Source organism: Pecten maximus, chromosome 7, assembly GCF_902652985.1.
Source record: "Pecten maximus chromosome 7, xPecMax1.1, whole genome shotgun sequence".
Classification (NCBI taxonomy): domain Eukaryota; kingdom Metazoa; phylum Mollusca; class Bivalvia; order Pectinida; family Pectinidae; genus Pecten; species Pecten maximus.
In genome coordinates, this window is record NC_047021.1 from 12,515,672 (window position 1) to 12,531,636 (window position 15,965).

The 15,965-nt window shown below is 35.3% G+C and overlaps 1 protein-coding gene across 1 annotated transcript; it reads left to right on the top strand.

Annotated features, from left to right (window-relative positions):
- Positions 1–8,236: 8,236 nt before the first annotated feature.
- On the top strand, positions 8,237–15,244 carry LOC117331637. Its single transcript, XM_033890467.1, has 4 exons — positions 8,237–8,644; positions 13,845–14,090; positions 14,352–14,823; positions 15,102–15,244. Exons 1-4 carry the CDS (start codon positions 8,371–8,373, stop codon positions 15,106–15,108), a joined length of 999 nt encoding a protein of 332 aa, XP_033746358.1. The 5' UTR covers positions 8,237–8,370; the 3' UTR covers positions 15,109–15,244.
- The last annotated feature ends 721 nt before the right edge of the window (positions 15,245–15,965 follow it).

A 15,965-nucleotide genomic window follows, 5' to 3' on the forward strand; every position in this document is an offset into this window, starting at 1 on the left:
TAAACCTGAATGAACTAGCTTTGAGTATCATACGCCCGACTTGTGAATTTATTTTGCAGAATTCACAATATACATGAAAAAGGTGGCAGATAGGGATACTTTTTTCGTCATTTTGATTTCAGTAATTCAGAAAAATATCAACAGATGTATCTAAAACCCCGAGTGCAGACAGTGAAAGTGTTTTAAAAACATCTTTGATATCCTTGTGAAACATTACAAAAATATCAAGATAGTAGGTCCCTGGCAAGTAAGAGAAATATCATGTTTATCTCCCCTACCCCCAAAAATCAACAAAACCCGGACAAAAAATTCAAAAGCTACTAGTGCCTTAATGAGAGATTATTTGTTCCCAAAGCATGACTTTCTTCAGCCAAAATTAATTTCTTTTGCATAACTTATGTTTTATTTGAAACTTTTCTTCGTTAAATCTGTGGAATGACTAAAAACGATTCAAGTACATGTATTAAACCCCGAGTACAATTTTTCTACGTGTTTCAAACTTTTCTGTCGTGTCATTATGACAAAATATGATAGCATGAACAAAGTAAATGACTTTCCAGTGAGAATTTTCACTAGTAATTTATTTATATGTTTACTTTATATAGTAAAAGAGTTCTTAGTGTTGTATACAATATGTAGGTATTCCATATGCATATTTGTCTTTTATTCTGATACATACTGGTGAAAATTTCAATAATTAGTTGCAATCATCATAAAAAGAAAAACAATTTCACTGCCTTTCATAACACATATGTTTCAACACCTCTATTGTCGGGATACTCAAAGTGTATTTAAATTCTAATTTTGTTCTTTGCGTTTTGACAAGCAAGCTCTGTGTTTCTACTGTACGAATGAAACAGAAGATCGGTTATTGGATCTTGATTAATGTTCCTTAAAACATTGAGACGAAAATATATTTTATATAATATATTTGTGTGGCTAATTTTCGTTCAATCCTTTAACAGAATGTGTAGAGGGAATTATACATTTTACAAAAAAAAAAAAGAACTTTAAATGTAATTTCATGTATCAGTAAACAATAACAAACACTTACACGGTGAAAAACTGATAGGGTGATGTCAAACGACGGATACCGAATTGGTTGTAATACTATAAAGGGTAATGGATTGTACTTTATGTAGTAGAACAGTATCACTACTGCCTTATCACAATACCTTATTCGCAATGAAAGCTATATGCATTGGTTTAAACTGCAAAACCTCATTGAAATACAAATATGCAGTTGGCGATAAAAGATATTCTCGATATGTACAAGAATGGATGAAACCCCTGTTGGAAGCTGATGGTATTGCAACAACTGATGTTGGGGAGGCAAAGATGTGCCCAAAGTGTTATACTAGATATTTAAGGAAGCGTCCAAGGTCAGAGCCCATGGTAGATGACTCAAATACATGAGTCTAAGAAGAGCAACTGCAATCCTGTTGAGGAAGAAAGTGTCTCAATCTGTCCTACGGTTGATGACCTCTTTTTCACTCTATCCTCTCACAGGAAATGTTGCCTTTGCCTTTCATATACTGAACAAACTGCCACAATTCCTGAAAAGGCTAGGTTCCAATTGATCTTGTTTCACAGGATATGGGTCTCTAAGTCTGCGAGATCATGCGCTGACCACTTTATTGGGAAATACTTGGATCCTAATTTTCCAATTACTGCTGCTGGAAGGGAAAAGTTGTCACTCTATCTTCCAGATAAACATGAAGAGGTGATCAATGATCTTCTGAGATTATCGTACCAACTTGGTAGTGGAAAGACATCCTTTTCTTTCAATCTGAAAAATATGGATGACCCAGACTGTCTGGCTTGGACTGGGTGGAACACGGAGCAGCTGCAAGAGCTTCATAGCCGATGTGCACATCTAATATCTTCCCAGTGTTTGTCAACAGAAGATTATCTCCTCTTGTTTTGGGTCAAACTCAAAACGGACATATCCTATACACAGTTGGCATCCCTATTCAACCTGCATAAATCCAGTGTCAGTAGAATATTCCACAATGTAGCTCAATCTCTCGAGGCGACAGTTGGTCCCTTGTATCTGGAATCTGAACATATTTCTAGAGAAAACGCCATCAACCATAACACTGCATTCACCAAGACTTTCTTTAGTGATAATGTCACAGTTGTTTTAGATGGAACGTACATCTATATTGGAAAGAGTGGCGATCACGAGTTTCAAAGAAAAAGTTACTGTGGGCAGAAAAAAAGAAACTATATTAAATTCATGAGTGTAGTTTTCCCAGATGGATACGTCTTGGACACCGTTGGGCCATTTTTTGGGAGTGGAAATGACGCCACAATAACCCAGAAAATCCTTGACGGAATTGAAAGCCTGAATCCTCTCCTGCAGCCAGAGGACCATATCATCGCAGATCGTGGATTCAGGGATGTTCTGAAAGACATCTCTGAAGTGGGATATGGACATCACATGCCATCCTTTCTCCAGCCAGGAAAGAGCCAGCATGATTCTCTTAAAGCCAACACTGATAGATGCATCACAAAAACGAGATGGGTTGTTGAGAGCTATCACGCAAAATTTAAGAAATTTAAATTCTTTCAGACAGAACTCTCATCTAATCACTTCATTGACATCATTGCAACACTCGTAAAGGTTGTAACCGCTTCCCTGAACTTCCTCCGTGGTTCTATTTATGAACCTTCTTCTGAACAGGTGCTGGAAGACAGGGCAATGGCTGAACAAATGAAAGGGTTATCAACTAAGGTTAATGAGCTTGCACTTAGGGTGAAGAATGAACCGGAGTTATCCAAACGTGCCCAATCTTACTGGCAAAAGCTTGATGCGACTGATGTTACCTTTCCAAAACTCTCTGAGGATTACTTGGAAACATTGGCGTGTGGAACATACCAGCTGAAGTTGGCAAACGGTTATAATATAACCGAGCATCTCAGTGATGACGGAGACTATGAGGTCATGGTATACCAGCACTCCGATGACCTAGTATGCTGTCAGCTAAGGTCACGTCATAGATCACAAACCAAATATAACATCTGGATTTTATATCATGATGCACCAAATCCGATACAGGCATACTACTGCACATGTCCTTCTGGTCAGAGGACGGTAGGCATGTGTGTCCTCTACTACCTTGGAGTTTATAAGCATTCTTCTACCAATCTAAGGAAATCCAGTTTTAAAGAATACATGCTATAGACAGAATTTGATGGGAAACCTTCAATAAACAAAGAACACACAAAACACATAACAGATCAATGAAAAACAACAAACATTTGTTTCTGCGGATCCAGTACATATCTTTGACCATATTGTCGTTATTACTTACTAGACCCTATGAATATAAATATATATGCACTATGTGTTGTTGATCCAAAGGTCTAGATTTGAATTACCTGTCGTAATTGTACTATGAGAACTGTTTATATATAATATATATGTATATATATACAAAGGTGTCTCTATATTCCAAATCATTCGGCTACTTGGCTTTGGACGAGGAAAAGGGAATACATATCACTACTCAACTCGCCATCTTTGCTACAGTCCAAATCATGTTTTTCCTTCAAAATCATAATTCTGAGCACCACCAACATGAAATTTAACCTGTACTGACGTTATCTTTTATATACCTTTCCTTTTAGTAAATGGGTATGGTGTTCATTGGGTTTGAGAGAAGAGAGGGGATAATGTGGTGTGCAATGTGTACATTGTTTGATTTGTACTTAAAAATGAAAAGGAGATATATCACGGACCCTGATATCTGATGTTTTAAAAACGCGTACTAATAAAATAATTTATGGGAATCAACAAAAAATCATTCAAGAGGCACTTTAAAAAAAGGCAATAACAGTAGAAACCATTTTCACTCGGGGGAAAATTTAATAGCCCTGAGGGAAAAAATTCCGAAATTGACTTTTTTTTTCAGACTTTTTTTTTCCAAAAAAATAAATTTTATATTTTCTCAAAAAATAGGGGGAATGCAATTTTTTTTTAAATTTTTAAAAAGGGTTCATTCATTAAAACAAACGAGGAATTCATCAGCAAGAGAGAAGGTAGGTCGATACTCAATCCAAAACTAATTGATCATCACTTAAGAAGAAATTCATAATTTAGCACTGATATATACTGCCATTCTGTAATTTATCCTAGCTCCATGTATTGTTGCATAATGCATATCCAATATCTATGGAACGCCAAATTAACATATCTTCAATTAATTGAACCTATCTTCAATTATTTGAAGATAGGTTCAATTTCATTGAAGATAGGTTTAATTCAATTGAAGATAGTTTCAATTCAATTGAAGATAGGTTCAATTCAATTGAAGATAGGTCCAATTATTTGTACCTATCTTTAATTATTTAAAGATAGGTACAATTGAATTGAACCTATCTTTAATTGAATTGAACCTATCTTCAATTGAATTGAACCTATCTCTAATTGAATTGAACCTATCTCTAATTGAATTAAACCTATCTTCAAATACAACATATCCTTAATCAAATCAAACCTATCTTCAATTCAATTGGACCTATCTTTAAATCAATTGGACCTATCTTTAATTCAATTGAACCTATATTTAATTCGTCCCTTTTCCCTATTTGTTCGTAATTGAAGATAGGTTCAATTCAATTAGAGATAGGTTCACTTTAATTAGAGATAGGTACAATTCAATTAGAGATAGGTTCAAATCAATTGAAGATAGGTTCAATTAGTCTTATTTAAACCTATTTTTAATAGAATTGTACCTATCTTCAATTGAATTGAACCTATCTTCAATTGAATTGAACCTATCTTTAATTGAATTGTACCTATCTCTAATTGAATTGAACTGATCTCTAATTGAATTAACCCTATCTTTAATTGAATTGAACCTATCTTCAATTATTTGAAGATAGGTTCAATTAATTGAATATATGTTAATTTGGCGTTCCACAAATATCAATGCACGGATGCAGTTGGATCCAAGCCAAACTAAATGACGAAAAGACGTTTAAAATGTGACCTGCTGTAAACAGGTGATTTTTTTGTCTTCTAACATTTGATCAGAACGCATTAGACGAAAGTCCTTGTTTGTTGTTAGCGTATGCAATTACAGGTTAAAGAGGCGTACAAAAGACATACATATTAAATACCAGTGTCCCGTAGTCAACAGGACTTTACTCGCTTACATTGTCGGCGTTACTTTCATCCAATGAATAACGCCATCCTATAAATGATTTAATTAACGTTCTATAAAAGTCTATGTGTTGACATTTTCTATTGAGAAAACCATTCAATTACAAATGTACCACGACGACCTAATAGGCGTGCCTGTGATGTCGATGTTTTGACCGAGGTGCGTTGTGATCAAATTGTCATTCACTACCACTTACCCAATCCTTCTCGAATCCAATGAATAAATATCAGTCAATAGATATTTATTATATATACATTAGTCAACAGACTTTAACTTCATCAATAAAAGTCAACAGATATTAATTGAATAAATATTAATTTTATCAACCGATATTTATTGAATAAATATGAATAAACAGTTCTATATATCAAATAAATATCAGTCAAAAGATATTCATCAAATAAATACATGTATTACATCAACAGATACATCTACATCTGTATATATTAAATAAATATTAATCAATATATATTTATTGAATAAATATGAATAAATATAAATATCAGTCAAACGATATTCATCAAATACATATCAAATTAACAGATACATTTATATATTGAATAAATATAACTCAATAAATATTTATTTATAGATATTATTAATAAGATATTTATTAAATAAATATTAGCTGATGGATATCTATTGATTTAATATTAGTCGATAAATATATTTTGATAAATATTAGTCAACATATCTTTATAAAATTAATAAAAGTCAGCAAATATTTATTACATCAATATTAAGGTAACAGACATACATGTATATTAAATAGGTATCAGTTAATAAATATTAGATAAATACATGTATTAGACAACAGATATTTATCAAAACTAAATATAAAAGCCAGTGAAATAAGTCTAATAAAACAAATTTGCACAGTTGAATACATACAGGACACTGTTTTCCGTGTTTCACTAAAATAACACTTACCATTAACGTACTCTTTTATACTACAATATACCAGCTCGTTCGGCGTATTCGGTATGTAAATGGATACATGTATTTCAAAAGAGTGATAATGTCTTTAATATAAATCAAAACTACTTCTCGCATACTCGTTGATAATTACAAACAAATTCGTGATGCATCGCATGCAGCCGTTCCGTGGTACCGAGAGAGCATTTTTTGTTTCATACCAGGCTGATTATATTCAAGAGGTATCAGACAACAGGCGCGGATCCTGGAATTTGAAAGGCGGGTTCCAGTAATTTAGTGATAATGCGAGCGCCGTAGGTGCGAGCCGAATATTTTTTGGCGAGGGGTCTGGGGGCTAACATTTCGGAAAGGAATTGATTATAGCATTTTTTTTCAATCTTTCGGGAATAAGATTAGGGGGGGGGGATATTACCACGACGATGTGCTTTCTTTTACAGTATAGTCAAGGTTCTTAGATGGAAGATCTACAGTATAGACAAGGTTCTTAGATGAGAGATATACAGTTTTTTTAAGGCTATCAAACAATTTTCCTCATCCGAAAAGGGGGGGGGGGGGGGGGGGGGGGGGGGGGGGGTCCCTCAGGACACACCCCTGGATCCGCTAGTGGACAAGGTAACAGTCAATTTCACCTACAGGAATATTAACGATGTTCTTTCTTTTAATGAACCAAAGCTATATTGACCACGTCGATCGGATTTGCCCTGTACAACTTGAAATCAAGGACACTACAGACTCTTCAACATCAAACAGCCAGAAGGGACAGCTTACAACTAAGCTGAATGATAAGCGTGATGTTTTCGATTTCCCATTTTTTTTATTTCCCTTGCCCAGGTAGCAACAGTCCTCATTACCGACAATGGGAAAGCTTTATGGTCCATATCATGATTACACTTCATTTCCTTATGCGATTTCAAGTCTACGAGTTCGATGTTTGTTAATATAACTAGTGGTTCCGTTGTCACACACCAGTTCTCGTTTGGGGAATGTGACGCATCCTTTGGCCCAATTTGTATGTCGTTTGTCGTCGATGAAGCAGAAGACACTTATTCTCCCGGAATACCTGGTCTTATTCTCCCAGATCACCTGTTCTTATTCTCCCAGATCACCTGTTCTTATTCTCCCGGAACACCTTGTCATATTCTCCCAGAACACCTGGTCTTAATCTCCCAGAACACCTGGTTTTATTCTCCCAGAACACCTGGTTTTATTCTCCCAGAACACATTGTCTTATTCTCCCAGAACACCTTGTCTTATTCTCCCAGAACACCTGGTCTTATACTCCCGGAACACCTGTTATTATTCTCCCAGAACACCTTGTCTTATTCTCCCAGAACACCTGGTCTTATTCTCCCAGAACACCCGGTCTTATTCTCCCAGAACACCTGGTCTTATTCTCCCAGAACACATGGTCTTATTCTCCCGGAACACATTGTCTTATTCTTCTTGTACTTTTTCGAATCTATATTTATGTTCATAGTTTGACCTCTTTTATTGACTTTGAGTTCGAATTTTGTTTTCGTTTTTACGTCGGTTCATTTAATATTATCACAAAGAACAAGCTGATATGCCAGTTTGTCTGATCAGAGTTGATAAATATAGTCACTATTTGGATCATGATATTCAGCAGTTCAACGTCTTTTAAAATGTTTATCAAAATGATAAACGAATATACATTATACAGTAGTGTCAATCATACCATACCATGTACCTGTATCGAGATGAAGTCTTATGACTCTTTTCAGTAATGTTATATATCAGGCAACATTTTATTGCTCAAACCGAATATTTTTATGTTTGATATTTGATACTTGAATTGTGGTCAATTTAGCTTAACACTTGCCGACCACCTACGCACACATCAATGTAGCTGCAATCCTCAGGGCACACGAAGGTCATTGAGGCGTGATGACTATCTACATTGTCTCTGTCCAGCGTTCACGGTGATGGACATCGTACTATCTACTCATCATTAGTGTCTCTGAGGTAGTCTTCATCGCTACAATATATACGTGTATAAACCTGGCTTTATTGGCATTTTGGAGAATCTTATAATGCGATATGATATCAACTCTAACATTTATGACACTAACTCCAATTGTCCCTGCAGACCTATACGGTAACATATAAACAACTGATATTTATAACACTACAAGTAGTATACTCTCTAAACTAAGACTGCAACTGCGAAGAAGATGTGAGAATATTGGAACAAATAATTGGGATTTATATTTCCAGTAGATGCTGGTTTTCCATACTAAACGAAATGTGCTGTGACCGATTACTATATACATTGTCTCTATACATGTTAGTGGGTGTGGCCACCACCGGGACAACACCTATCTGTGCGGAGGATTCAGTCAGTTACGTCACGGATGCTGGGTGTCGGAACGTGTGGCGCTGTGTAGGGGGGCGGTTGTCCAGTAAGCCGGTGTTTACCTGTGGGTCCAACATGGTCTTCAGTGAGGTGCTTAGCATGTGTGTTTGGCAGGGACGGGAACATGATGATTGCTCTTCGTCCACAGTAACTTCAGACAAACGTAAGACTACCAGTTACGAAGGTCCATGATCAATCTCTATATTACGTTATATATTTTCGTAGTTACTAGTAACAATCTGTGATTGGCTTATTTAGAATATGAGAATATAAAGAAAACAGTAGCATGTTTTTAATTGGCATCAAATAGGAATATATATATATATATTAGTGACAATCATGTGCACTGTTTTATTTGTGTTATACCGACACATATTGTCAAATTAACGAAACCGTAAATCTTATTCAAATAAGAACCAGCATGGGGACAACGGAACGACTAAGCGTAGTACGTATCGCCCACGTCAAACATCAAATCGCACAAAGACATTTCCAATCCAATGAGATCGTGATGTTAACTTTCCCGTGGTCTCCATCCATTTAGCATCTTTTGAAACATTGTGTTATTCCCCGTCATTGGTCTACACTTGACAAATCGTGATAATGTGTCAGCCCTTGAATATCGAAACAACTAGAATGTTTAAAGGGGTGTCAGGGGGAGAGGCATACGCTTGAAATAACCTCATGGAACGTTAACCGCGGTTTGGTGCGCAAATTGGTAGAACCAGGTTTTATTGACGTTATTTTCTGTTCAGACATTACATTTCTGTCCGAGTGTTGGGTCAGTGATGATAGTGACTTAAATTCTAGTCTTCTTCATGATGATTTTAATATTTTGTCATTTCCTCGTAAAAAGGGTAAAGGTGGAGGTATTATTTTGTTGTATAACAAAAAATTAGATGTTTCTGTTGTTAAGTGTGTAGCAGACACACTTCTTTGGGTTAAAATTAGGCAATTCGCTGCAGATTATATATATATATGTTTTTCCTATATACCACATGATAACAATGTTTATTATACTTTGTATGAAAACGATGTCTTTGATCTGATTGAAAATGATGTTACGTTTTTCACACAATTTGGCACCGTTATCATTGCCGGTGATCTCAATAGTAGAATTGGAAACTCAGTTGACTATATAGAGTCAGATACCGTGCCCCGACCAATTCTCAATACGAATATGTTTGTATACGACAATGATACTGTTATGCCAAACCGTATATCAGCTGATGGTACTGTTAATACATTTGGTCGTAAACTGTTAGAACTATGTAAAAGTACTGGCCTCCGGGTTTGTAATGGTAGGTCACCTGGTGACAACACAGGTAAATCGACGTTTTACAATCATTTGGGGTCAAGTGTTATTGATTATGTTCTTATTCACAGAGACTCCTTTGATATGATCACCAAAGTTAAAGTGCATGATTTCAATGAATGGTCTGGCCATGCCCCGATTGCTTTTAATATTGATGTTTTATTTAAACCGGTTGAGATGCCTGCCAGTGTTGATAACGTTCAAAATAATTTAAAAGCAAATGTGTATAAATGGAATCCTGATGAAGAAGCTCAAATGAATAGTAATTTAAATGACAACATTCTTGTACTGAAAAGCATTGTTAATGATATGCAGTCATCAATAGTTTCCGTAGATCACGGAATTGATCTTTTTTCGTCTGTTATCAATGAAATATTTAGCCCATGTTGTAAAATAAACCATCGTGTCCATAAACCTTGGTTTGGTGATAAATGTATTCGTCTTTACCGCTCGTATAGACGAAAATTATCTTCCTTTAATTCCAATAGAAGTCCTGCTAACAGACAGTCCCTTGTCGAATCTAAGCGTAAGTATAAACGTCATGAACGTCTTGTAAAACGTAAGTATTTAAGACCAGAAGGTGACCGTATAAGTATGCTACGTAGAAGAAATCCAAAACGTTTTTATCAATATTTTAAGAAAAAATCAAACTTCCCCAGTACCAATTTGAATATTGGAGATTTTTTTGAACATTTTAAAAAAGTAAGTAGTAGTGAAAATGGTGATACTGACATTCCATTGAATTCTCCAATCTATGATAATTCAAATGTGTATGACGAGTTGGATTCTCCTATTACAAATGACGAAGTATTGAATGTTTTAAAAAGTGCTAAATTATGTAAATCTCCTGGTATTGACAACATTCTTAATGAATACTTTGTTAAAAATAAGGACTCATTTATTCCTATTCTCACAAAACTATTTAATGTCATTTTTGATACTGGTGTCTTCCCTACCGTCTGGTCTAAGGGTATCATTTTTCCTTTGTTCAAAAAAGGTGATGTCAATGACACAAACAATTATAGAGGAATAACTTTGGTAAGCTGTTTATCTAAAATATTTACATGTGTTTAAACACTAGATTGTTAGAATGGTCGAAGGAATACAACATCGTCAGTGACACCCAGTTCGGGTTCAAACCTGGTTATGGTACTAATGATGCTATTTTTGCTTTACATGGTATAATTCAGAAAATGCTGTCTAATAAGCGCAAGCTTTACTGTTGTTTTGTAGACTACCGCAAAGCCTTCGACAGTCTAAATAGAAACAAAATTATTTTTGAAGCTTTTCCATAATGGAATCAGAGGAAAATTATTAAATATTATAAAATCTTTATATGAAGGTTTAAAATCTTGTGTTAGGTACAAGTCTGAATTATCTGATTTCTTCCTGTGCTCACGGGGCTTGATGCAAGGGGAGGGGTTGTCTCCCTTTCTTTACTCCATGTATGTGAATGACTTTGAAAATGAACTGATTAATACATCATGTGACGCTTTATTCCTACGAGATATTTCGTTATTTCTTCTAATGTATGCAGATGACACTGTCCTTTTTTCAGAATCTGCCTCTGGCTTGCAGAAGTTGCTAGATTCCTTAAAACAATATAGTGATAAGTGGCAATTGACAGTTAATACAGAAAAAAAAAAAAAAATTGTTGTATTTCGAAATGGTGGCCGATTACGTATCGGCGAACAATTTCTATTTGATGGAAATGAAATTGAAATTGTTGACAGATTTAATTATCTTGGTGTAGTTTTAAACTGTAATGGCAAGTTTACAAAAACTCAAGAAAAAATTGCTGAACAAGGTCGGAAATGTATGCATAATGCATTAAGAATTTGTAATAATTTGTCTCTCAATGTAGATTCTAGACTAAATGTTTTTGATGTTTATGTTTCTTCCGTTCTTAATTATGGTTGCGAAACGTGGGGTTTTCATGCTGCAGATAAAGCAGAAAAAATACATCTTGACTTTTTAAGAAGAATCCTTAATGTAAAGAAAAGCACGCCATCTTTAATGGTATACTCGGAGTTAGGGCGCCTGTCTTTACATATTATCAGAAAATGTCGAATAATTAAATATTGGTTGAAATTAATTAAATGTGACAATTGTATTCTTAAGTCAGTTTATGAAGAAATGAATGATTGTAATCACAGAAATTGTAATTGGCGTTGCCAAGTAAGAAACCTTTTATTGTCATCGGGTTTTGGTGATGTTTGGTTAACCCTATTTGTTGATAACGAAACTGCATTTTTACATTGTTTTAAGCAGCGTTTGATTGATAATTTTATTCAAACAAGGAATGAATTTTTTGAAAGGTCGTTTTTTGTATAAATTCCTGATCGATAGCTTTACGTTACAATTTTACTTAACAAAGTCTATTCCAGATGCATATTTCAAATTAATTTCGAAATTTCGACTCTCCTCGCATCAACTTTGTATAGAAGAAGGCCGGTATCGTAATATACAAAGGGCAAATAGATTATGTCGTTATTGTAATCAAAACCAAGTTGAGGACGAGTTCCATTTTATTTTGGTCTGTCCACTCTATGTAGATATTCGTAAAAAGTTTATCAGAAAGTATTATTGGAATCGCCCTTCGTCATTCAAACTTGTCCAGCTTTTATCTGTACGTAACAGAAAAGATTTATGTAATCTCGGAAAGTATTTACAATCAAGCTTGTTATCACGGTCCAGAATTCATTCTTAGTTTAATTTGATCTCATTTACTTATTTATGTTATATTACATTAGTACATTTTCCGTCTCCTGCATTTGCTGTATAGTCCATCCGCTGACAGCCCCACTTGACATATAGACCCTACTATTGTTTTGCTAATATATTTTAGTTAGCCCCTTTTTCAGAATTGCTGCCGATTCTTCAATTATTCACCATCAATTATGAATTAGTATTTATGTTTAAAATTGCATTTGTCACTTTAGAGCCGCCCATCTTTATAAATTTCTTTATCTTGTACATATAATTGTTTTCGAACATCTATATTGTCCATGCAATGTACAAGATCATGTTTATTATTTGATGATAGAATTTTTTAGTATTTCATATGATTGATTATATATTATGTTATTATGTATATGTATCCTTATGAGCCGTAAGGCTTAAAGTGAATAAACAATACAACGATGGCCAAACACCATTGTTAGAAAATGCATGGATGTTACTTTCTAGAAATGTTTTGCTCTGCTATTAACGTTGAAAGTAAAGGGAAAGGTGAGAGGCTGATGTTGAAGAATCTGTAATGTCCTTAATTTCAAGTTCTACAGGGTGTGTCTGATCGAGATGGTCAACATAGATTTTGTTATGTAAAGTGAAATTGAATGACTGTTCAAGGTCTCTGTTACCTTTTAATAAGCTCTTCAATATACTGTATACCTGGTAATTTTCGCCTCCGTTTAATTTTCGCCATTTTCGCCCTTTGATGATAGGGCGAATTTAAGATTGCAACGAAAATTTCAAGCTCAACTGCAGGATTTACAAGTTATCGTACATAGGCTAATTATAGTCGGATCAAAAACGTACCCTCGTACTTTTCAAGTGTGTTTTATACTATACAATTACAAGCAACATGTATTATATATATTTACACTAAATTCATGTAATTTTAACGTAGTTTAGTATCTTAGATAGAGTTACAACTACCATATAGGAAAATAACTATCAGCACTTAAGAGCAGATAATACTGAGTAAAGACGGGCAGCAGTTTGAAAGGAAATAAACATTGAAGAATTCATTATCGGCAGTTCAAGCACCTAAAAGCTAAAATTACTTACTCCTATTTCATAGCATTCATCATTGCGACCAATTGGTATACAATATTTTTTCTGAGAACTTTGCCAAACAAATTTTGATAACTTAACATTTCGGATGCAATACAAAGGTGTGATGGTCAATATGAAATACGGATTCATATATCGAATGAGTAGTAATTAACTGCCTTATGCCATGCAATGACTTACTGAATGTGTAATGCAAAACATTTCCCGAGACATAAGTACATTTAAGTAAAAGAGGTGTTTCTGTCTGTAGCGCCTGTTCCAACAGACCATACTGAGCATACCATGTGTGTTGCTGGTTCTGCTGCAGCTCCCCACGAGTCGGAGTGTCACTTGTTCTATGACTGCTCGAACCAGTCTACCTCTAATGACACAAAGGTACAACCAGGCATTATCATCCGGGAATGTGAATACCCTAAACTCTTTTCCGGTATCACTAAGATGTGTGAAAACTTCCTCGACGTGCATTGTGGTAGCAGACGAGAACCTATTGATAAATGTAAGTATCTGGCAGCTACTGACTCTCAAAACAAATTCAGCAGTAGTATATGTTTTTGTCAATGTTTTTGAATAAAACAAACACGTTCTTATATAGTACAGTTTTACCGGAGGATTGACTGAGGAAAATAATGCTATTTATCATTTTACATCCATCTTTGTGACAGAAATATTACCACGAACAGTCTTAATTCTGTATAGAAACATCAAATAAAAAACAAATTTGAAATACGCTGTATCTGTTACGTTTACACACTTTCAGGTGACTATCTGGGAAGTAGCGAGTGTAATTCCTCAGAGGTCTGCCCCCCATGCGCCATGCGGTACCCTAGTTGCAAAGATCAAACTAACGGCCCTCATGCTGACGTCATCACATCAGATCCATCAAGCTACCTGGTCTGCTTCAAAGATCGCCTGGTTGCCCGAGGAAACTGTGAAAACGACAGGTTCGGAGAGAAAATGGTTTTCTACGAGAACGGGGGACTTGGGACAAGCGGTTCCTGTTGGAGTGTTCACGATATTCCACAGAACGACGGGGGTCTACTCCCAACGTGTTCAAAGGGGGTTTTCTTCAAGATGTTTCCAGACGCTGGAGGAGCATGTAATAGATTCTATGAGTGCGTGTACGGCATGGCCTTTGTCAGACGTTGTCCTGGAAACCTGGTATACGACTCCCGCCTTAGTGTCTGTAGTTCCAGGGAATACGTATGCTTCCCTTGTGGTTCACGAATCTGGTAAATTAATCTGTTATTATTTTAAAACGTAGCTATGTATGTCATTAATTTGAATGTCGCTTATTTACCTTATACAAGATATGAAGTGATAAAAAAAATAATTAACCGCGAACTAGGTCCGACTAGGACTACCGCGAAACATTAGCCTCGTGAATGGGTAACACTTATCATAATGAATCCAATTTAAAGATATATGAACCGTGTATTAGAAATATGGAATGTAAAATTATTTAAACTTGATTTGCAGTGGATTAATATCAGTATATGCTTTGTTCCAGCGTGTAGTAACGATACGAACAGCACATCCTCAATTGTCTGCCGTCCCACATCCGGGCACACTCGCGGTTCCGTATAGTGGAGGAAGAAATGCATATCCAATATTATTCTACTGACTGATCGAAATAAACATGTATTAACCAGCTCTTTCTTAACTCTCTAGTTTATCAATATTGTTTACCATGTAATGCATGATTGGATATCGTGTAGTACAATTAAAACAAATATAGCACGTCAACAATGTATTAGGGAAAATATTGATGCAACTTAAAATGGCATCGGTACACACTACCCTGTGGCAACAGCGTATTAAAATGTTTTAAAATACCACCAATGTGTAGTTCGACTGCTGTAGACCAATCGTTGACGCTGTACCATGTATATCCCAAACACTCTGAGAAACTGACGATCCACCAACGATCAACAACCTTTAACCTCAGATAATCACTAGATATATATATATTATGAACGATTATATTATCTATTGCCATATATCACATTGAAGAGAAAAGATTGTTGCGCCATACACAGGGACTTGGCACGAATATCCAAATCAGTTCACTACTACCCGGCGTAAACAATCATTCTTCTGTTCAGTTTTCCCCGCCTTTAAAGACACTTTTAGCTCCTAGCATCACTGACGAGACTTAGGACGAAGAAATTGCATGATACAGAAAAAAAAAATTATATATCACCGTTGCTGTTTTATCGGCATTCTCCAACTAAATTTGAAAAGAAGTGTTAAATATGTAACTTCTAGAAGTTTAAGTAGCCATGAAATTCAATTCATTGCGCGACCGAGACTGAGTGTCCTAAGGATGAAAGTGGACATTCCATTTGGTATTAAAGGGTGTTAATTTCTAAAT

What these genes read in the sequence shown, in the direction of transcription:
- LOC117331637 (XM_033890467.1), top strand. Translation starts at nt 8,371, where the DNA reads ATGTGCTGTGACCGATTACTATATACATTGTCTCTATACATGTTAGTG. An exon ending in CACAGTAACTTCAGACAAAC is followed by an intron (nt 8,645 to 13,844) that starts GTAAGACTACCA and finishes TTCTGTCTGTAG; the next exon opens with CGCCTGTTCCAACAGACCAT. An exon ending in ACGAGAACCTATTGATAAAT is followed by an intron (nt 14,091 to 14,351) that starts GTAAGTATCTGG and finishes ACACACTTTCAG; the next exon opens with GTGACTATCTGGGAAGTAGC.